We start from the raw sequence: 23,424 nt of genomic DNA, 5'->3' as shown, positions 1-23,424 counted from the left end.
TCAGGTACTGTACTATAAAGTGCTGTAGTGCAGGTGTTCTTAACCTTTTCAACCTCAGGGCCCAACTTTTCCACTACAGAGGGACATGGGCCCGACCAAATATTAACACTTAATTAGTCATATCACTCTTGATTTTAATCATATTCAATGATAATGTCCAACCCACCTGTTGGGCGGCGTGGCTCGGTTGGTAGAGCGGCCATGCCAGCAACTTGATGGTTTCAGTTTCGATCCCAGCTCCCCCATCTTAGCCACTGTCATTGTGTCCTTGGGCAAGGCACTTTATCCACCTGCTCCCAATGCCACCCACACTGGTTTAAATGTAGCTTAGAGATGTTGACAATGGGTTTCACTATGTAAAGCGCTTTGAGTCTGCAGAGCAACTCGCTATATAAAAACTGTTCATTGATTGATTACTTACAGTTTACAACCTGTCAAATAATATGAAACCATATTTCAATTACAAATATTTATTTAACATATAAACTTTAGGCTTAGGTTAGGCTGATTAGAAAAAAAGTACAAACCAAATATACTGCATAAGTAAGGACTCATAAATTATCTGTTGAAAACTACATTAACATACAATTATTTAGTGCTAATATATTTATCCATCCATTTTCTCCTGCTTGTCCCTCTCAGGGTCATGGGGGGGCTAAATAAACTAAATTAATAATAAATAAATATGTTTCTTAACTGAACTGTCAATAAAATTTAATCGCAAATGAAAATTCAGCTTTACCACTTTAGTCATAATTTTTGCGCTTAAAGGGGAACTGCACTTTTATTTTTTTACAATCATTATCAGAGCCGAGCACATATTTCTTTTTTTTTAGGATCCCAAAGATTAAAAAAAACGCTTGCAAAACGCAGCTAATGGGAGTCACCGTTCTAGCCTTATGAGCCCTCGAAAATAACTGCAAAACCCTCCAACATTTATAAACAACACTGCAAGTCTATATATAATGTAGTAACAAACACGTTCATAAAAATGTGTAATATGTTCAATATTTACTGTATTTTGGTCATTTTATGCATTTTATGCATTATCGTAACTTATTTCCTTAGCGCATTTATTTCAGTTTCCATAGCACTGACTTCCGACAAATGTGTGTTCCTACTTCCGGAAACAAACGCAAGTGCGTTGTAATCATGGCAGACCTGGTAATAAACAACAAAGATGACGATTTTTGTACAAGTGAGGATTCAGAACTTTATCTTTTTGAACCTGAATATACTGAGGATAAACTGCTGCTTATCTAAGCGAGCATGAAGAAAGGCTGGAATGTTGGAGCAGTCAGAAGTTGAGAGAGTGAGGTCGTCGTGGCTCGAACCTGTAAATTTGGAACTTGGAGCCAAGCTATGCAGACATATATGGCGTGTTTACCCAAAGTCAACTTGAATAAACTTCCCCTGACAGCTGGAACAAACAGACAACTGTCCATCGAGTGAGTCTCTATAATATTGTTAATGATACACATAGCACAGCATGCCTGTTATTACAACTACATACAGTGTGGAGCTTGATGTGTACAAACAAAACATGAAATGTGGGCTAATATAGTTTACAGATACTCTAATAAGATTTTTAAAATTTCTTCAGTCAAAACAAATTGGTGTCCAATCGCATTGTGTTGTGCATTGCAAACTCAAAAAGTGATTCAGCTGCTGACACAAAAGCTAGTTTATCTCTTGCCGTAGCTAGCTCATGGCTAATGCCTTAGCATGCCGTCCCAAGACAATGTATTACTACGCTAGAAAAAGAGTTAATCAGTGTTTGATCTTACAATAACAAAGGTTGCTACAGCTTGGTTATTATACAGGTTACGGAACGTAAATCCTACTCAGTGGCCTAGTGGTTAGATTGTCCGCCCTGAGATCGGTAGGTTGTGAGTTCAAACCCTGGCCGAGTCATACCAAAGACTATAAAAATGGGACCCATTACCTCCCTTCTTGGCACCCAGCATCAAGGGTTGGAATTGGGGGTTAAATCACCAACATGATTCCCGGGCGCGGCCACCGCTGCTGCCCACTACTCCCCACTGCTCCCCTCACCTCCCAGGGGGTGAACAAGGGGATGGATCAAATGCAGAGGACAAATTTCACCACACCTAGTGTGTGTGTGACAATCATTGGTACTTTAACTTTAACTTTAACTTTAAATGAGGTATTGTTGGTGGTTTTTGGACGTATTTTTAAAGGGTTGGAATTGGGGGTTAAATCACCAAAATGATTCCCGGGCACGGCCACCGCTGCTGCCCACTGCTCCCCTCACCTCCCAGGGGGTGAACAAGGGGATGGGTCATATGCAGAGGACAAATCTCACCACACCTAGTGTGTGTATGACAATCATTGGTACTTTAACTTTAACATTAAATGAGGCGTTGCTGGTGGTTTTTGGATGCATTTTTAAAGTGATTTAGCGACAGAATGAATTGCTCCACCAAGAACTAGCCGATTTTTGCAAATTAGAATGCAAAAAAACCCCATTTTGTCTTCTTGTCTTTCATTAAGATTGTGAACGATTGCCCTTTCGGAAACTTCTCTATGACTTTAGCTCCAGACTTTTTCTGTTTGTTTGAGATTGTCATTGCTGCCACAAGTGGTGGAAAAGTGGATTACAACTGAGTACCACAGCTGAGAAACAGATATTTTTGGCAGCCATCTATCTAGGTGCGCTCGCTGTCCAACAATGGGCCTCGGCCCTATGGTTAAGAAACACTGCTGTAGTGTGTTGCACATAACCCAAATGAAGGATGTATACATATAGATTGGCTTATGTATGTGCTCAATTATAACATTGCATGTATTGCCTTTTACTGTTGTATTTATTATTTTAAGTGGTGACCAATCTGTTTACTTTTGAAACAAGCTTTTAATTGACCCTCTTACTGCAGGTGGTAAACTATTCCATAGTATGTATCTCTTGTGAGGAAAAACATGTTTTGACCAAAATGTTTTCCCACATGAACTCATGCTTTCTTAAGCTTTTTTTCTCGCACTAAGTTTCATTAATCAATTTTATTACATGAAAAAAAAAAATACCCACGTTAACACCTAGAAAATGCTATGTATTTTATTTCATAGACTTTAGATCAAAAGGCCACGGGCTATAATAAATAGGAATTATATTACCTAGTAAGTTACAAGAGAAACCTTCTTGTTTTAGTGTGTATAAAAATTTGACAAGACAAAATGGTACAATAAAAAAGGTAAATGATGACTTTAATATTTTCTCGTCAAGCTGTTCCTCACTCGGCTCCTCCGTGCTTATTTTTGTTTTTACATGCTTTTTACTGTGTGTATGTGTGTGTGAGTGTGTGGTTTTTTTTAGATTAGGGTTGTATTTATGTAATGAAGGTGGGAGGCACTGTTTTTTAAAATGGTTATAAGTGTAAAACACTTTATACGTATGAAAAGTAAGACTGTCAAGCGACTATTTTTTAAATCATATTAATAATACTCTTGAATTGTGATTATCATGATTAATCGCAGGTTATTACTCGCTTACAGAGTTAACATTTGCTTAAGAAAATACCACAATATTTGGACACAAATGCAATTGTATTGTCAGAATGTCATCCAAGATCCATCCATCTTCAACCGCTTATCCGGAATCGGGTCGCGGGGACAGCAGCTCCAGCAAAGACATCCAAGAACGTTTTTAAATGTTTTACTCACTGAAAGTCATTGATTTGCTCAAAACTTGGTGACAGTGTAGTGAGATTTAAGTGCACATTTTTTAATTGTTTGCAATAAAATAGCAAACAAGGTACAGATAGTAAACACACGCACAAACAATGTAACATTGTGCGCCATTTATATCGGCATTTAATCTTCCTCTGAAGCTCATTTCCCGTTTTTAGATGACAGTGCTGATCGCTTTTTTTGATACGATGCGACCCCAGGTAATTACAATAACCAATTACCTGGTAATTGTAAGTAAGCAAAATAAATTCAGCATCAGCCAGAAGTTGCAACATGTTTCTCTTGTTTGTGTAGTACAGTTTGTTTATCCTTGTTAGATATGTGCTCCTCCAGTTTGTACGACGGATCGGCTTGGGTGACACGCATGACATCTTCTTGCAGCACTTTGTCTTCATTGATGTCAGGTGGCCTACGTGCGCCGGCTGTGAATTTTGCAAAAGCATTATAACATTTATTTGTGGTACTTTTGTTTACAACATTGACGCAAGTAAACTCCGCCAGTGTTGTTTGTCATCCTCAGGCCCCGTTTACACTAAGGTTATCCAGGGTAAATCCCACTTTACCTTATCCTTGTCCACACACACACAATGGTCGTTTAAGACCCCACCCCCTTACCCCCACACCCGTCAGCCGGTGCAATGTGACCTAATACGCATGCACGGAAAATGCGCACGTCATAGTCACCTCCAGTGTTGCTTTGTGTGCAAGTTCTTATACTGTATGTAACTTATCTGAACAATATCCAGTGTTGTGGTATTTCAATTAACTGGAATCCAGCGCGTTGTGGGGCCCTATTGTAGTGAATCACACCTGAGCCATCATAAATTAATCTTTATTGGACACGTGAAAGTAAACAACGTGACAAAGAACATTTTACATCAGTCAATCTAGGGATCTAGATATCTGGTCAGGACACTCCTCACTCTTTTACCTTCACCTTGATTGTCCATTCGTTATTGGTGACTTTATATACTCTGGACCTAGACTTTGAGTCCGCGACATACATGGCGGACAATAACTGATACAGTCTGCTTTGCCAGTCCAAAAGCATTCGCCGTTTTCCATAGTCTTCCCTCGACGGCCAGGTAATACAAAGCACACGCTACCTTTTTTATCACATCCACGGGAGCCCGCATTCTCGTTGTCGCTCTTTTGACAAATGGACAAAGTTTTTCGGTAAGTAGAATCACAGCTGACCTCGACATTTGAAAGTTCTCTTGCCGTGTGAGAAGTGTTGTATCCGAAATAGCTGCAATTGCTTTCTCTTAAGGTTTTCATGTGTGATTTCCACAAGTGTCTGTACAGACGGAAGGAGATACACGGGCATGTCTGGATGACTCGCCTCCATATTTCCAGTGGTTAGCTCCGAGTTACGAAACCGCTTTATTATGAAGCTGGCTGTGGCACGTTCTTTCTGACGTCACTTCCTGTGTAGAGCGCAGTCTTTCTGGCGTCATTTCCTCTCCGAACTCAGTTTGTAAATGATCAATGAGTCCATACAAAGCTATGAGCCGGAGATTCAAGAAATACACGGCGCACTTACCCGTGTAAAAATTTGTACGAGGAGGGGAACCTTAAAGGCCTACTGAAACCCACTACTACCGACCACGCAGTCTGATAGTTTATATATCAATGATGAAATCTTAACATTGCAACACATGCCAATACGGCCGGGTTAACTTATAAAGTGCAATTTAAAATTTCCCGGGAAACTTCCGGCTGAAAACGTCTATGTATGATGACGTTTGCGCGTGACGTCAATGGTTGAAACGGAAGTATTGGTACACCATTGTATCCTAATACAAACAGCTCTGTTTTCATCGCAAAATTCCACAGTATTCTGGACATCTGTGTTAGTGAATCTTTTGCAATTTGTTCAATTAACAATGGAGACTGCAAAGAAGAAAGCTGTAGGTGGGATCGGTGTATTAGCGGCCGGCTGCAGCAACACAACCAGGAGGACTTTGAGTTGGATAGCAGACGCGCTAGCCGCCGACCGCATCGATGATCGGGTGAAGTCCTTCGTCGCGCCGTCGATCGCTGGAACGCAGGTGAGCACGGGTGTTGATGAGCAGATGAGGGCTGGCGTAGGTGGAGAGCTAATGTTTTTAGCATAGTTCTGTCGAGGTCCCGTAGCTAAGTTAGCTTCAATGGTGTCGCTAGCAACAGCATTGCTAGGCTTTGCCAGGCGGCACAGCATTAACCGTGTGGTTACAGGTCCAGTGTTTGGTTCGGTGTCTCCTGATAGTAGTATTGTTGATGTTCTGTCTATCCTTCCAGTCAGGGGCTTATTTCTTTTGTTTCTATCTGCATTTAAGCACAATGCTATCACGTTAGCTCTGTAGCTAACGTGCTTCGGCGATGTATTGTCGTGGAGATAAAAGTCACTGTGAATGTCCATTTCGCGTTCTCTACTCTCATTTTCAAGAGGATATAGTATCCGAGGTGGTTTAAAATACAAATCCGTGATCCACAATAGAAAAAGGAGAGAGTGTGGAATCCAATGAGCCAGCTTGTACCTAAGTTACGGTCAGAGCGAAAAAAGATGCGTCCTGCACTGCACTCTAGTCCTTCACTCTCACGTTCCTCATCCACAAATCTTTCATCCTCGCTCAAATTAATGGGGTAATTGTCGCTTTCTCGGTCCGAATCGCTCTCGCTGCTGGTGTAAACAATGGGGAAATGTGAGGAGCCCTTCAACCTGTGACGTCACGCTACTTCCGGTACAGGCAAGGCTTTTTTTATCAGCGACCAAAAGTTGCGAACTTTATCGTCGATGTTCTCTACTAAATCCTTTCAGCAAAAAATATGGCAATATCGCGAAATCATCAAGTATGACACATAGAATGGATCTGCTATTCCCGTTTAAATAAGAACATTTCATTGTAGTAGGCTTTAAACGCTGGTTTAGTGTAGCTGAAACGGGGCTTAGGCTAAATAATTATTCGTTTAAGGGGTTACCCGGCTTAGTATAGACATAGCCTCAGTCGAGGTAGCATTCATGCTAACAGCACCATCCTCACATACGTATTTGCTTAAAGATGCTATGTTAAAGTTGTTGTGTGCCAATGATAAGAAAGTTTGTCGCAGCATTACCAACAAATTACCTTAGTTGTATCTACATTTCGGTCAGAATGTGTTTTCAAGCGAAATAAAGGGCTTTGGATTTTTGGCTAAAATCAATTGCCAGAGCCATATTGAAAGGCTAAGCGTCATCGTTCACTATAGCGCTACACGTAATATTTCCGAACTATTCTGTGTAAAATAACATTGCACGGCTATGACACGATGGAGAAATACTGTGAGTCTTTAGATAAGAAGTCCCTTTGTCGTTACAAGGAGCAAACAGCTGTAATTGGATGCAAGGATCCATACAAGATCGACAAGTCTGAATGGAGCGGAGACCACAACATCTCCTCCTAAGTCTCATACATGGACTTTGTGAACTACTTATTTTTTCAACCCAGCCCATTTTACACCTTGAAGGACTTTCAAAATGATAACGGTCTAGAAAGCTATGACCCCTTTGTTTGTGGATGTGTTTGTGAGGTTTGTGTTTATCTGCATAAACCCAGTGGACATCGTGTTGTCAAGGCTGGAGTCATGCACTCACAGAAATGATCCGACCCAAGTTTGACAGATAACCAATCTAATGTCGTCTCAGCACACTGTAACTGTAAGGCAGGATTGGGAGATAAAGTTCTCATGTCAATTCACCTTTGTTTTATGTGGAGGCTGCCGTCGGGATGAGAGAAATAATTACTTTTTTTTTTTAAATCAATTACTAACAAAGTTATTTGACCAAGCACATCAAGTTAATTCAAAGTAGGGCTGTCATCAGCTCCTTGAGACTGGGAGGTCGTGAGTTCAAACCCCGGCCGAGTCATACCAAAGACTACAAAAAATGGGACCCATTGCCTCCCTGCTTGGCACTGAGCATCAAGGGTTGGAATTGGGGGTTTAATCACCAAATGATTCCCGAGCTGCTGCTCACTGCTCCCCTCACCTCCCAGGGGGTGAACATGGGGATGGGTCAAATGCAGAGGACACATTTCACCACACCTAGTGTGTGTGTGACAATCGTTGGGACTTTAACTTTATTTAGTTTCGATTAATTTTTACTTACAAAATGTTCTTACCTGAAATGAAATGATACGGACAAACACAAAGTTGTCATAGCACGTCACGTCTCGGTTGATTGCAGCCATTCATGCTCGCCTTCGCCGTTCACTCTTCTTTTCAGTCGCGTCTGTTTGTCCAGAAATACGCTTAAGAATTCAATAAAATCTAGTTTTATTTCTCCCACCTCGATTGTGTCAGCTGACAATCGCACACGTCGTCCGCATTACTAGTGTCTCTTGATCAGCAGCAATGAGCGTGTTTACAAACGAGGCCTTCTAGTATGGCCAACGGAAATGCATTTTGGGAAATGTAGAAAAATCCGAAGCCCTCTATTGGCCGCTATTGACGCTCATCACTCATCTTCGCTCTGGCCGTGTGCCGACCTTCAGGTTTAAGCACGGTCGTAACAAACAATGTGATTAATGTTCAGTCATTCATGATAACGCAATATTTATTTTAAATCAATCATATGCGTCAATGCGTTAACATACACAGCCCTAATGAACAGAGCTATACAAATATAGCTTTATTGGTTGATGTATTCTTCACAGATGTGTTTTGTTAACTAAACCTCATATTTTTTATCTAATGTAAGCTTTTTTAGATAACGGGAGCCATACTGTTTATGTAAGCAATAAGATAATCAATACAATATTTTTGGAAATTAAATATAGATGTAAAACTACATGATAAAAATCTATAAAATACAATAAATAAAGTATGTTTTTATTTTTATTTTTCTCAGTAATACTGCAATACAGATTATAACAGAATAATTCTATTCAATTTCCAGATAAATACATGTGATTGAAAATGTGTCTTCTGTGTATTTACTTAATACATTAGTTACATTTAGTTTTTTTCTTCCATCCTTTTTTCCCCTCCAGCCCCCATATCATTTTCCTGTCTCAGAGCGTGCTGCATGTCGGGATCTCGTCTTTAGGAGTAAACAGCCGGTCTTTGTGTGGGTCCAGGCTGTGCCACGAGATTGCCCACTCTTGGTTTGGCTTGGTTATCGGTGCCAAAGATTGGACGGAGGAATGGATCAGCGAGGGTTTCGCTACTTACCTGGAGGATATAATCTGGGCCCAAGCACAGCAAGTACGGCACACTAAAATTGCTGCGCACTTATTGAAGTTTACTGCTGCTATTTCATGTAATTTAATTATCCAACACTTTCAAAAAAAACACAAGTTAGTAGAGTTACATTATGACATTGGATGAAACATTATTTCCAAAGAAACTGCTATGGGTGAGGGAGGCTGCCAAAGACACGTGACAGAATTGCACACAGAAGGTTCCCATTATTGATGTCGTGCAAACGCGCCTCCTTCAACCGAAGCCTTGCAGTCACATGATCAAAACATCAGCAGCTGAAGACAATGATCCAGTGTATTCTCACGTGGGTTCAACTGGATACCAGTGGGGTCAAGGCGGGGTAAATGTGTGCATGTGTGGTCCGACAAGTAATGTCTAGATGAGTAGATTTTTTTTGGAGACACCCAAAAACAAGAAGAGCAAATATCTACATGTACTAAAATAACAACACTGCATTCCAGGACGCTGGTTAACCTCTGATTTGTTTGGATTATGAAAAAGTTGATCCCATACTAAATAATGGAAGTAGAATTAGTTACAAGGTACAACTATTGTCATCATCAAACCTATTTTAACTTTACAGGGTCATTCTTTTTTTTTTACCAAGCGTAAAAAGAAGTTAATCACAGCACTTTTTAAAAATGGACCTATGATGATTTTAATCTTCTTCCCTGTGGTCCAAATAATACTGTAATGTATATTTTTGGGGACAAATCTTGCTTAAATTTTAATCCACAGTCACATTTATAACCATTTTTTTGTTTTTTGTTTACAATACGTTTATTTATGGAGGCATTCCCAGATTGAAAATGAGCCACTACACACCCCACCCTCTCCAAAGTATCATATCATTATACACTACCGTTCAAAAGTTTGGGGTCACCCAAACAATTTTGTGGAATAGCCTTAATTTCTAATAACAAGAATAGACTGTCGAGTTTCAGATGGAAGTTCTCTTTTTCTAGCCATTTTGAGCGTTTAATTGACCCCACAAATGTGATGCTCCAGAAACTCAATCTGCTTAAAGGAAGGTCAGTTTTGTAGCTTCTGTAACGAGCTAAACTGTTTTCAGATGTGTGAACATGATTGCACAAGGGTTTTCTAATCATCAATTAGCCTTCTGAGCCAATGAGCAAACACATTGTATCATTAGAACACTGGAGTGATAGTTGCTGGAAATGGGCCTCTATACACCTATGTAGATATTGCACCAAAAACCAGACATTTGCAGCTACAATAGTCATTTACCACATTAGCAATGTATAGAGTGTATTTCTTTAAAGTTAAGACTAGTTTAAAGTTATCTTCATTGAAAAGTACAGTGCTTTTCCTTAAAAAATAAGGACATTTCAATGTGACCCCAAACTTTTGAACGGTAGTGTATATTATCATACTATCAAAGTATTGTAATTAGAGATGTCCGATAATGGCTTTTTTTTGCCGATTTCCGATATTGTCCAACTCTTAATTACCGATTCCGATATCAACCGATACCGATGTATACAGTCGTGGAATCAACACATTATTATGCCTAATTTTGTTGTGATGCCCCGCTGGATGCATTAAACAATGTAACAAGGTTTTCCAAAATAAATCAACTCAAGTTATGGAAAAAAATGCCAACATGGCACTGCCATATTTATTATTGAAGTCACAATAAAGTGCATTATTTTTTTTAACATGCCTCAAAACAGCAGCTTGGAATTTGGGACATGCTCTCCCTGAGAGAGCTTGAGGAGGTTGAAGTGGGTGGGGTTTTTGGGGAGGGTAATGGGTAGCAGGGGGTGTATATCCCGGAAGAGTTAGTGCTGCAAGGGGTTCTGGGTATTTGTTCTGTTGTGTTTATGTTGTGTTACGGTGCGGATGTTCTCCCGAAATGTGTTTGTCATTCTTGTTTGGTGTGTGTTCACATTGTGGCGCATATTTGTAACAGTGTTAAAGTTGTTTATACTGCTACCCTCAGTGTGACCTGTATGGCTGTTGACCAAGTATGCTTGGCATTCATTCACTTGTGTGTGTGAAAAGCCGTAGATATTATGTGATTGGGCCGGCACGTAAAGGCAGTACCCTCAAGGTTTATTGGCGCTCTGTACTTTTCCCTACGTCCGTGTACACAGCGGTGTTTTAAAAAGTCATCAATTTTACTTTTTGAAACCGATACCGATCATTTCTGATATTAAATTTTAAAGCGTTTATCGGCCGATATTATCGGACATCTCTAATTGTAATATCAACTATTTTTTTAAATGTACACTGCTGTGTTTAAATATGGTCAAAAATAAACTTAATAAACATTATATATCGATCAATCAATTAAAATGTATTTATATAGCCCTTAATCACAAGTGTCTCAAAGGGCTGCACAAGCCACAACGACATCCTCGGCACAGATCCCACATGAGGGCAAGAAAAAACTCAACCCAATGGAAATACAATGAGAAATCTTGGAGGGAACCGCAGATGTGGGGACCCTAATATTAATAGGTGTACCTAATAATGTGACCGGGTAAATCCATATTTACCCGGTCACAATATTAGGTACACCTGCAACTGCATTGTTTCTGAGAGTGCATAAAACAGCGGCTTTTACCGGCATTTATCTCACTGCATGTTGATGTTATTATGCACTTGCTCCAAAATAATACTTAACCCTACCTTTTTGGTGTTTCCTCAAAACCTTATGGTTGACAGCTTGACTTAATGTCCAAATAACCGCGTCCACCTCGCTGTGACGTCACGACATAGCCAGACTGCAAAACTTCACAAACCGAGGCATCCAAAAACTGCGTGAAAGCTCACGCCCAAATGCATGAACCTTATCATTTGATGCTTTGGCATTGTTTAACATGAGTATCCAAGATTGTAACAACATTTATAAGTCAGAAAAGACAAAAATCATCATAGATACCCTTTAACATTACAAGTGTCGCAATAAGTCAATGACTAAGACGTAAGATTAACGCGTCACATATACTGTACAAACCCTCCATTTGGACTCCAAATGCACATTACCGTAAAGATGTATTAAGCGTAAAAATAAGTTAAACAAGGTAAAAACTAAATGGAGCATTTTGCTTAAACGTTAACAAGTGGAATTATGTACTTTATGGTCACACTGCTTTTTTAACTTTGCTCACTGAATGTATTCTGTAACATCATACTTTTTTGAGACTTCATAGGTTTATGTTCCCCCCCCAAATTAGGGTCATATTTCCAAATTACGTACAACTTTAGAAATATTGGAATTGACCATTTCCACTGTATTGTAACTAAAAAAAAGGTTGACTTCTGACTCCTTCACATTTACGTGCCAACGTTTCTCCATTCAGCTTCCTGTGCAGGAATCATTGGAGCAGTTCAACTTGAAAGCGCTGCTACGGTGGAGGAGACTCTCTGACGAGTTGCAGAATTCAGGAGAGGAGCTTCAGATCCTCAGGTGTGTTTTTCCCTGGTACTACAAACTGCATCGAGAACATAGACAGAACCCTACAGTTGCTCTAAGCAAGTTACAGACCCTCAAAATCTAGAGATGTCCGATAATGGCTTTTTGCCAATATTCCGATATTGTCCAACTCTTAATTACCGATTCCGATATCAACCGATACCGATATATACAGTCGTGGAATTAACACATTATTATGCCTAATTTTGTTGTGATGCCCCGCTGGATGCATTAAACAATGTAACAAGGTTTTCCAAAATAAATCAACTCAAGTTATGGAAAAAAAATGCCAACATGGCACTGCCATATTTATTATTGAAGTCACAAAGTGCATAATTTTTTTTTAACATGCCTCAAAACAGCAGCTTGGAATTTGGGACATGCTCTCCCTGAGAGAGCATGAGGAGGTTGAGGTGGGCGGGGTTGAGGTTGGGGGGGTAGGGTGTAGCGGGGCGTGTATATTGTAGCGTCCCGGAAGAGTTAGTGCTGCAAGGGATTCTGGGTATTTGTTCTGTTGTGTTTATGTTGTGTTACGGTGCGGATGTTCTCCCGAAATGTGTTTGTCATTCTTGTTTGGTGTGGGTTCACATTGTGGCACATATTTGTAACAGTGTTAAAGTTGTTTATACTTCTACCCTCAGTGTGACCTGTATGGCTGTTGACCAAGTATGCATTGCATTCATTCACTTGTGTGTGTGAAAAGCCGTAGATATTATGTGACTGGGCCGGCACGCAAAGACAGTGCCTTTAAGGTTTTATTGGCGCTCTGTAATTCTCCCTACGTCCGTGTACACAGCGGCGTTTTAAAAAGTTATAAATTTTACTTTTTGAAACTGATACCAATCATTTTGAAACCGATACCGATAATTTCCGATATTACATTTTAAAGCATCTCTATCAAAATCCAATTGCTTGCAGTTGTTGAGGTGGTGTGGGGTTTTAGAATGTCTGTCTGAATGTTCTGAACTTCTGTTTCCATGCCATATTGAGCAGAATAATGCTGCTCAAAAGAGTTGTGCCGAAGCGTAGGTCTTCGTAGATGTCGAGGATGTACTGTAACGTCCATTAGAGTTGACATCAAACCTGTTGAGCCTGAATCAACAATGCCTCTGCAGGTTGCAGTTCGTAGAGCACTCAGCTTTTTTCCTCACTTGCATTGAACCGTTCCCCTTCAAGTCCTTGCCATACAACCACTACACATTCTTGTCTTCAGCATTCATGTGCTCAGCTTTTGTCTGCACACAGACACACGTGAGCGTGCTCTAAAAGCATTCCATTGCTGCAGGTGTGGCAGGCAGGTGTGGCAACACAGTATACTATGCAGGTAAAGTGTTGCTGTCACGTCTTTAGAAAAGCTTGGCACGGCCAACACGCAGTTAGTCTGACATTGACACAATAGGGGTGACCCGCCCATACCCTGTTTGCTTTATCCAGGGCGGAATCACTGTGCCATCAGCGGAATTATAACACCTGCCAGGCGTTAATCATTTCACAGTGGAAATATTATATTGCAACCTACTCCTGCAGCACGTTATGCTGTCTGACATTTACAATTACTATAAGCGATAACAGTGCACAATAACATAACAGCTTCTTATTGATTTCACAGCACTTCACACTTCAAACATGTCGCTTCTCAAATAATGTGCTGTCGTAACATAACGAAAACACTTGACTAGTTTAATCAATTAATTCTACTCTGGTGAACAGCGAGAGAGTGATAGGGTACAACTTTAACACGATGCTTATCATACAAAAGTATGTATCCTTGCTTGCTTTGTTTTTGTTCTCACATGAATTGTTGAAGGGTTAAAGTTGGAACATGTAGGCCTTTCTGCCGTTTTCATGAGGGTCTTCCCCTACAAGGCAGACATACAAGGTGATTAGCAGGATCAGGATCAAGTTTCTCTGCACCAGACAGGCTTGAATCAACAGCACCAAGCCAACATGAGAGATCTATTCACACATACTTTGCCATTCTCTTACAATGCAATTATTTTGACATGTTAGACTTCTACTAATGTAGATACTAAACTGGCTCCTGCACTGCAAAAAGTCAGTGTTCAAAAACAAGAAAAAAAATTACAAAAATTAGGGGTATTTTATTTGAACTAAGCAAAATTATCTGCCAATAGAACAAGAAAATTCGGCTTGTCAAGACTTTCCAAAACAAGTAAAATTAGCTAACCTCAATGAACCCAAAAATACCTTAAAATAAGTATATTCTCACTAATAACAACTGTACTACTATATGAGTACGGATTTTCTATTGTTTCATTGAAAATAAAACGGCAAAGTCCATTTGGCTGTCATCTCTTTTAATATGAGACACAATTGTGTCAAAGTCATGATTTTTTTTTTACATGCTTGAAGTAAGAAATTATTACTTTGAAAAAGCAGTTTTATACTTGTGAGTGTTGATGACACAGCTTTGCAACAGTTGATATTCTAGTTTCAAGCATGTTTTACTCAATATAGGTCATAAAATCTCAGCAACAAGCTGTAATATCTTACTGAGATAATTTAGGACCAAAACCCTTAACACAAGTAAAACACTCTAACATAAAATCTGCTTAGTGAGAAGAATGATCTTATCAGACAGAAAATAAGCAAATATCACCCTTATTTGAGATATTTAATCTTACTTAGATTTCAGTTTTTGCAGTGTGAGAAAATACATTTTTATATAGCATAACCAAACGTGTTGTTATGGATTTAATCATGTGTGTAGTTTAAAACATAACTATTCATACTCTTGCTTGATTTAAAAAATCGTCTTTTTTGTTGTAAGTAAAATATGTGCCTAAAGTTTGTTTGTCAGCACCAAACGTCAGAAAAAGCTGTCATCTCCCTCAGGGATTTGCTTCACTTTTGAGAGAAGAGGCAAACTTTAGAGTTTTCATGACGTCATGAAAGAAAAAAACAACTGTTCCCACACGAACACAGTGTTGGCGCTAGGAATTTTTCAAAATGGGGTCCCGGGGACCCCATCAAGTCTTAAAAATGGGGTCCCACAGTAAATTTTTGCCGCCCCACTTTTTTGTAACCGTTTTGAAAACAAATGATAAATGTATGCATTATCCTGTTACATCTCACATTCTATATTGTGTTTTGGAAAAAGGTTGTCATAAACGTTACTTAATTCATTAAAAAAAATAATACTAAAGAAAACACATTTTTATGCATATGTAAATGTATTCAATTATAAACATTCATTCACTTTCTTCTTTCCTTCTTGGATCTAAACTTTACCGCTGCTGGTATTTGTTTCTATAATTATATTTAATAAGTTGTAAGTGTATTTATTTCAGTATAAAAGTGTAAAAAGTTTTTTGCTTCGGTCATGAAATTATGATAATTGTGTGCCAGTGCATATATGCATATGACAAATTTAATTGTGTATTATTCTCACTTGTAAGTAGATCATCAGTTCTTTAAAAAACGCCACATCTACACTTTCATGGCAAATAATGGCAACAAACTTATATAAGATATTATAAGATAGTTTCAATTTCATTTAATACAGTGGCACTCAATGCCTCTAGCATTTCATCTCTGGCTTGGTGATGGCCATAAGCTGTGTGTTCCCCTTTAAGAATGGCGGTATGTGAGGTGAGTGACGTGTGTAAGTGAGTGGGCAAGTTAGGAGAGGGAGCACTAGCATGTTCAGGAGTGTTAGTAGCATGGTGGATGTCCGCTTGGCTTTGTGGAAAACATAAATAAAGAGTTGTAAGAAATCGACGGCCTCGTCATTCCGACCAAAGAGTGGAATTGTAGGGACCCAAATTGGAGGGTGTTTCTTGGTGCCTGATGAGGCTGGATCTTTGAAAATCAGTGCATGCGGTCGTAAATGTGTTTTTTTTCTTAGCCCGTTTACATGGCGTGCAAAATATCTTTCCATCTTCATAAGTGAGCCATTTGCTGAAAAGTGGCTCTTTTCATTGAAGCTTCGCTTCTTGGGTTTATTGCTCGCCATGCCGAAAACAATAACACCCGGGAGTCCTAATACCGGTATTTGTGATCGATAAAACTTTCGGCGAATCAAAATGTAAGAAATTGTACCGGAAAGTGCATTACTCTGAAGTCGACCAATAATTAATAATGAATAATTTGATCCGGCAAATATAAACAAAACAAAACACCGGCGGAAAGCGATGATCGGTAAAACATTTTTTTTTTTAAATCCGCGTCCGTATTCTGTAATTTTGCGTCCTTTTTGATTTCAATGCGTAAAAAGACACACAAATGCTGTTAACGCCAACACTGGAACACTAAACCACTTCTGACCCACCCTTACCTAGGTGGACAGCTTTCTAAAGAGATAAAAAAAAACAGGCTTCACTACACATCTTAAAATAAAGTCTAAAGCTGCAAACGTGGGCATTGCCACCTCGTTAACCTAGCATGATCTCTCTGTTAAAATGTAAGTTAGCACTGTAGCTCACATAGCTATGCTAGTGTTGCTAACGCTTGTGTCCTCTTGTCCCACTACGTTATGGTACATTGTTGTACAGTATTGTATGTCACTTGGCATCTATTACGCAATAATATTTTATGCAACTAAGTTACTACTGTTATTAGATGAAGTACTAGTATTTTAATCCAATGTTATACAGTATATTTACAACATTTGTAAGCCTAAAAAATATGAATAATTTTCAAAAAATGGAACTTTAATATTTTTTTAATCAGTATACAGTACTCTCAACTTCTTCTTCCCACTCGTGTTGATTCCAGCTCAAGCAGTGGTTCTTAACCTTGTTGGAGGTGCCGAACCCCACCAGTTTCATATGCACGGTCACCGAACCCTTCTTTAGTGATTTTTAAATTTTTTAAATTCAAGACAAAGTTATGTTTTTTTTTACTGGTGCACAAAATGAACCGTGCATGAACATCACCTTGTTCAAAGAAAAAAACCCAACACAGTGCATGAACTCACAACAAATTACACACCTGCAAATCAGTGTGACTTCTGCTTTTACCGTATCCACAATACGCCGATAGAGAGAAGTTTTTATTCATACGATGAGTCGGGTGTGTCTTGACCTCCGCCAAACCCCTGAGGCCGACTCACCGAACCCCTGGGGTTCCATCGAACCCAGGTTAAGAACCACTGAGCTAACGGGATATAGATAATTGTGTGCTTTACTGTACGTATAAGTCCTGTAGCTGCTTTTCTTTACATTATCATTTGTATTGTGTCAATAATTCCACTTTCCTCTTGTAGCCGCCACCATGACTGTAACACAAGGTTCACAAGAAGTGTCTGGAGTTGTCTGCAACCAATTTGGTTTTTGCCTCTACAGTGGTACTCAACTTACGAGCTCAAATAGTTCTACGATTGAACTTGTAACTCAAAACAAATCAATTAAAATCAATTGAATCTGTGCTTGCCCCCTCCCAAACACCACAATTTTAACATGTAACTTGCGTTTTCAAAAGAAAAATGAGGTAATATAAGTTATACATTAGAATGTACCAGTACTACAATGAAACAATGCAATGGTACTGTAAATAATTTACCGTATGAAGCGTACTTATGCAGGTGTCTACTATAGGCTGCTTTTCCGTTGTGCAACAATAGAAATTGTAATGTTAAACACGGACGTCTTTGTTTGACAGACCGGAGGACAGTATGTATGTCTGTGTACCAAGGGTAATGCTGGATCATCCAGTTTGTAGAGTCAGGGGACCAAACTAACTGAAACATCAGCAGCTTCTCCATATTTTTATGGATAAATGTCCATCGCTTGGCGTCCTTGGCTGCATGCTGAAGAGGTTGGCTCCTGCTTTGTGTGATGCTGCAGTCTGGCGTTGCCTGGTTTTTCTTCACGGTGCTATTTTTCGCACTCGCCTTCTGTTCCGGTGGTTGGAGGATATGGTTGGAAAAAAACAAAACCTTTTACCGGCAACTCAAATTTTTGCTCGCAACTTACAATGTAGCTGATGGGATTCATCTATTATGCCTATAATGCCCTCCCATTTACATGTCTTCACCGGCATTAACCAAGTATTAACAACATTGTTATTATAAGAGCTAACGCTGAGAAACGTAACGTGGCTACTGCAGCTCTTGACCTACTGAGCTGCTGCTGCATCGCCTCTGAGTTGGTAAAAGTTTGTGCTAGATTATGAATTTTGCCTGACACTTGTATACTAGAAAGTTGTCACGAGAAGTTAATCAACTTTAAAATTCAAATTTGATGCAAAAGATGCTTGTTTGCTTCTAGCATTTTCTACCTGAGGAGTGGGGATTATGTTGAAATGATCATCTAAACGGGGACCACAAATCTCGTGCTAAAATAGATAAACATCCCATAAGTCTGCAACCCTGTGAAAGTGGACATCGTACAGTAAGTGATTGTTTTATTATGTTTGTAGTTTTTATTTCTTGTTTAGCACTTAGCACTACTGATATATGATGCTTAGTGTTTCACTGGATCTGCTTATCACAAAACGTGTAAAACTTGTAGCTCATCCTCAGCATATTCAGACTCAAAAAGATAAGGTTATGGATAATCATTATTTGTCCTGAAGTAGTCGTCGTTGTCTTTAATGAAGTCTTCTATGATTAGTAGCTGTTGTTGTTGAAAGAAAAAGCAAACGTGATGCGCTCTGGGTAAATCAATGTGCCCAAAAATAAAAATTCCAGCCACGAATAAAATGATCAAATCACGGTAAATATTACATGATATTATGAATGTGTAACAACATTAAACATATACATTCAGCATCTATATAAAATGGTGTTGGCTGTTTTTGGATGTTTTTTTAGAGGGCTTTAAATACAGAATAGATCAAATCCTCTTCAACTGCATTGTTAGCCACCTCTTGCTAGTGTATTTTTTTCTTCACAATTTAGAATGCACTAAAAAGAAACATATGTGTATTCTTGTCTCATAAAGTGTGCGAATCATAGGCATAATTCCCCAAAAATCCCTATAAAACATGACAAAAAGACAATAGGCAGCTCGTATCGCAAAATATTCGTAAATACTGTATATAATTGAGGTACCATCAGAGGTGGGTAGGGTAGCTAGAAATTGTACTCAAGTAAGAGTACTGTTACTTTAAAGATTTATTACCCAAGTAAAAGTAAGGAGTAGTCACCCAAATATTTACTTAAGTAAAAAGTATGTTGTGAAAAAACTACTCAAGTACTGAGTAACTGATGAGTAACCTGTTCGTTTAATGATGACGGCAAGAAATAATGCACAAAAACATAAAAATACCAATGAGTAAAATCAGAGCCAGGAATATATCTTAAGCAACTAAAACAATAATATATATTAAATAATAATACATTAACATAAAAAATTAAGGCAAATTGAGCCACAATAACTTAACAGCACCATAGGCTCAGTAAGCAGAGATTACAAAGGAAAATAACAAGTTAGCCTTTACGCAAACCATAAACTGATAGGTGTGGGCTGCACCTGGGAACACACTGATTGGTGTTTCTATGCATGCGTGTGTGTGTGTGTGTGTGTGTGTGTGTGTGTGTGTGTGTGCGTGCTGCAGTACGTTAATAAATGTCCCCACACGATGTACATTTGACAGTGATTCATAGCAGGGAAGCTAACATCAGCCTACGGTGACAGCCAAAATATCTACTAACGTTACTTACCGCGATGTGCTTCCTCAAATTTGACGTTGAGTTCATGTAAGCTTAAGCTTGATAATCATGTGACCGCCTGGCTCTGTTTGATTGCTGAAACGGAGTCAAACGTCACCAGTGACTGCATTTGATTGGTGAAACGCAGGCGTGCGATAGATCCTACTTCGAAGGTCTGTCTGACAAACCAAAACAAACAAAGCGTGCATTAACAGATCGATAAAAATCAGTAGCGAGTAGCGAGCTGAATGTAGATAAATGGAGCGGAGTAAAAGTAGCGTTTCTTCTCTATAAATATACTCAAGTAAAAGTAAAAGTATGTTGCATTAAAACTACTCTTAGAAGTACAATTTATCCCAAAAGTTACTCAAGTAGATGTAACGGAGTAAATGTAGCGCGTTACTACCCACCTCTGGGTACCATTGTAGTTGTTTGCTATTCTTTCCATTCACTGTGTCAGCATCACAACTGCTTTAGTGAAAGGACACAAATAAACAGTGTCTGGACAGAAGAACATGAGGGAGGAAAGAATGGGAAGCACAGACAGATCCACCAGCAGTTTGTTTTATGCTCACAAAAAGGCTAAATGTCAGGTTGTGCTGTCCAAGTTCAGTGGGTCACAATCGACAACCGCTCATCCAGCAGCGGCCCAGTGGCCAGCGTTTATCAGTCCCTTTCAGATGAGTTATATTTAGGGTGGCCTGGGCCAGACACCATTCTCCCTGCTGATTTACTGGGCTGCTGGGAGCGCAGCTCTACCTTATCCGGTTTCCACAGTCAACCCAGTGTAATTTGTCAGGATATGGCTTGCGGTGCTATAAACCTCCTGTGTGTGCGCGGGTGTGTGTGTGTGTGTGTGTGTGTGTGTGTGTGCCTTTGACATTAAGTTCTGTCAGTAATAGCTCCTGATCTCCTCCCGCGCTTTCACTCGCTCTCTCAAATCTCAGACACACCCAGGTGTACGCCTGGTTTCACACACACACACACACACACACACACACACACACACACACACACACACACACACACACACACACACACACACACACACACACACACACACACACACACACACACACACACACACACACACGGACAAACACCCTGCCTCTTGTACATACGGCCTACGAGGCAGATAAGAGAACCATTTATTGTAAAATGCATGGAGCTATTGTGTGATTCTCCAAGGCAGCGAGCAGCGATTCCTCTTAAAGCGTTCCCTAAATCATTTCCGACAAAGAGAGACGGCGATTTACACGTCCATACATCCCAGGTCGGGACAGGGGGAAGGGCAGAGATCTTTTGTGTAACATGCCAGTGATGGATAAACATTTTTTCTTCGCCACGGCGTGTCTGGCATGGGAGCAAGGTGTCATTTTTTTTGGTAGAAATACAGGTGCAGTCAAGGTTTTTTTGTACCATTCCTTAGTGGCTCTGTCCGACACAGTTTTACTTTGAAATTCCAATTACACATACTGCACGATTTCCCATTGATACTCCACATCCCGCTGCCCTCAAAGGTTTGTTTCATCTTATCAGCAGCAGCAGAAGCATGTCGGCGCTATGGTTACAGAAGTGGACAGTGTGCATGCTAAAACTGGGATGTTAATGGGTTAGGTTATTTGTTTAGTTACATTGAGAAACATCACGTGTTTGCATATGGAGTGAAATCACTGCCAAAACTCCACAGACACCACAAAAATGTTTTTACTCATGCCCAACGAGTGGCAAGTAAAAGAGAACAATTATCTTCCATTAAAAAAACAATTCACAAGTCTCAAAACAATTTAAAACTTTTGGCAGTAATATTCCACCCTGCGTGATGTACCCACTTACACTCAGAGCCACACGCAAATGTGCCATAGTTCGAATTCCACAGCGACAGGTTATGCTGCTGAGTCAATTTAAGGCCGTCTGAGCTACATTTTCTTCCCAGCTGACCTCAACGGCATAACATAACATGGAGGCAGTAATAAATTACGTTTCGTGATTTACAACGAAGGGATGATAAAATATATATGTTAGCTTACAGGTTGAGCTTCTGTCCCCTCTCTTCTGTACACCATTTTACTCCCCACCCTGCTTCTTCTTCGTTATTTTTGGTGGACGTGTTATGTACAGGAGGAGTAGACGGTACAGACCACTAGGGGGTGTAGTTAAACTCTATGGTTTATTCTATATATATATATGTATATATATATACATATATATATATATGTATATATATATATATATATATATATATATATATATATATATATATATATATATATACTTATATATATAATAACAAACTAATAATATTAAACTAAGGAAAATAGAGTGTGACGAATCCAAAGTGTGTGAGTGTGTGTTTGTGTGTGACTATGTGTGGTGAGTAGCTGCTGAGTGTTACCGTAGTGTTGAGCGAGAGGCAAGTCCAAAAGGGGCAGGGCAGGCCAGAGGGTCCGTGAGACAAGTCGGGGCGATAGCAAGGCGTCAGAGTCCGTGTCCATGCGAGGGGGTCCGGGAAGGCAGTCGAGATCCAGGGGGGAGTCCAAGGGAGCGAGACACACAGCTCGAATCCAAGGCGACGGAAGAAAACATGTACATGTACAAAACATGACAGGACGGCACTCAACAGCACCACCTGTCGTTGTAAAGTGCGAATTACGAGTGCGTGTATCGCACAGTCTGGAATATTACTGCTAAAAGGGTGGAATATTACTGCTTAAAGGTTTAACTTGAACAAAATGTTTTTAATACTTGTGAATCGTTTTTTTAATTGAAGAAATTTTTTTTTATACTTGCAGGATATTTTTTTACATTTTTTTTTTACTTGCAAATCGTTTTTTAAATTAAAGAAAATATATATTTTTTTACTAATGCGTGAATGTGAGCGTGAATGTTGTCTATCTGTGTTGAGCCCTGCGATGAGGTGGCGACTTGTTCAGGGTGTACCCCGCCTTCCGCCCGAGTGCAGCTGGGATAGGCTCCAGGACCTCCCACAACCCCGAGAGGGACAAGCAGTAGAAAATGGATGGCTGGATGAAAATCGGTAAAACCATGTTTGTGTGTTTTGGCAGTAATGTCACGCCATATTTGTACTTGTCATGTCCAAAAAAGAGTAGGAAGCAGCTGATCTCATTTAATCCTACCCGTTCTCTGTGGTCACTGCTAGTTTGTTCACTCCCTGTGTTTAACATGTTTAACATGTATCAGTATTAGGCAAAAAGATATAAAGAATGTGAAAAAGTAAAAAAAAAAAAAAAAAAAAGTGGTAGCATTCCTGTGATCCCGTTTTAGTGCACTTATGTCCACTCCTGCATCATGACTGAGATATTCTTAGATGGATGTTTTTTTCTAAACCCAAATCAGGTCAGTCTGTGTCATTTATATGGCAGACGCAAATGCATATAAGGAGTAGGCCGCGCTCGGATGCATGATGAAAGTCCTTTGC

At 39.6% G+C, this 23,424-nt stretch overlaps 1 protein-coding gene across 4 annotated transcripts in view; it reads left to right on the top strand.

Moving 5' to 3' along the window:
• aopep (aminopeptidase O (putative)) overlaps positions 1-23,424 on the top strand; it is a 203,733-nt gene that overhangs the window by 70,895 nt on the left and 109,414 nt on the right. For all 4 annotated transcript variants that reach the window (XR_009821729.1, XM_062025735.1, XM_062025734.1 and 1 more), the window contains 2 exons: positions 8,718-8,931; positions 12,258-12,364. Coding sequence is in view for 3 of the 4 variants with exons in the window: in XM_062025735.1 (XP_061881719.1) it covers positions 8,718-8,931; positions 12,258-12,364 (321 nt within the window). In the remaining variant the exon portion in view is untranslated. The remainder of the gene's footprint in view (positions 1-8,717; positions 8,932-12,257; positions 12,365-23,424) is intronic.

The sequence above is a fragment of the Entelurus aequoreus genome, linkage group LG17 (assembly GCF_033978785.1).
Source record: "Entelurus aequoreus isolate RoL-2023_Sb linkage group LG17, RoL_Eaeq_v1.1, whole genome shotgun sequence".
NCBI lineage: Eukaryota > Metazoa > Chordata > Actinopteri > Syngnathiformes > Syngnathidae > Entelurus > Entelurus aequoreus.
Note: the sequence above shows the minus strand (reverse complement) of the source record. Positions and strands in the feature narration are given on the sequence as shown.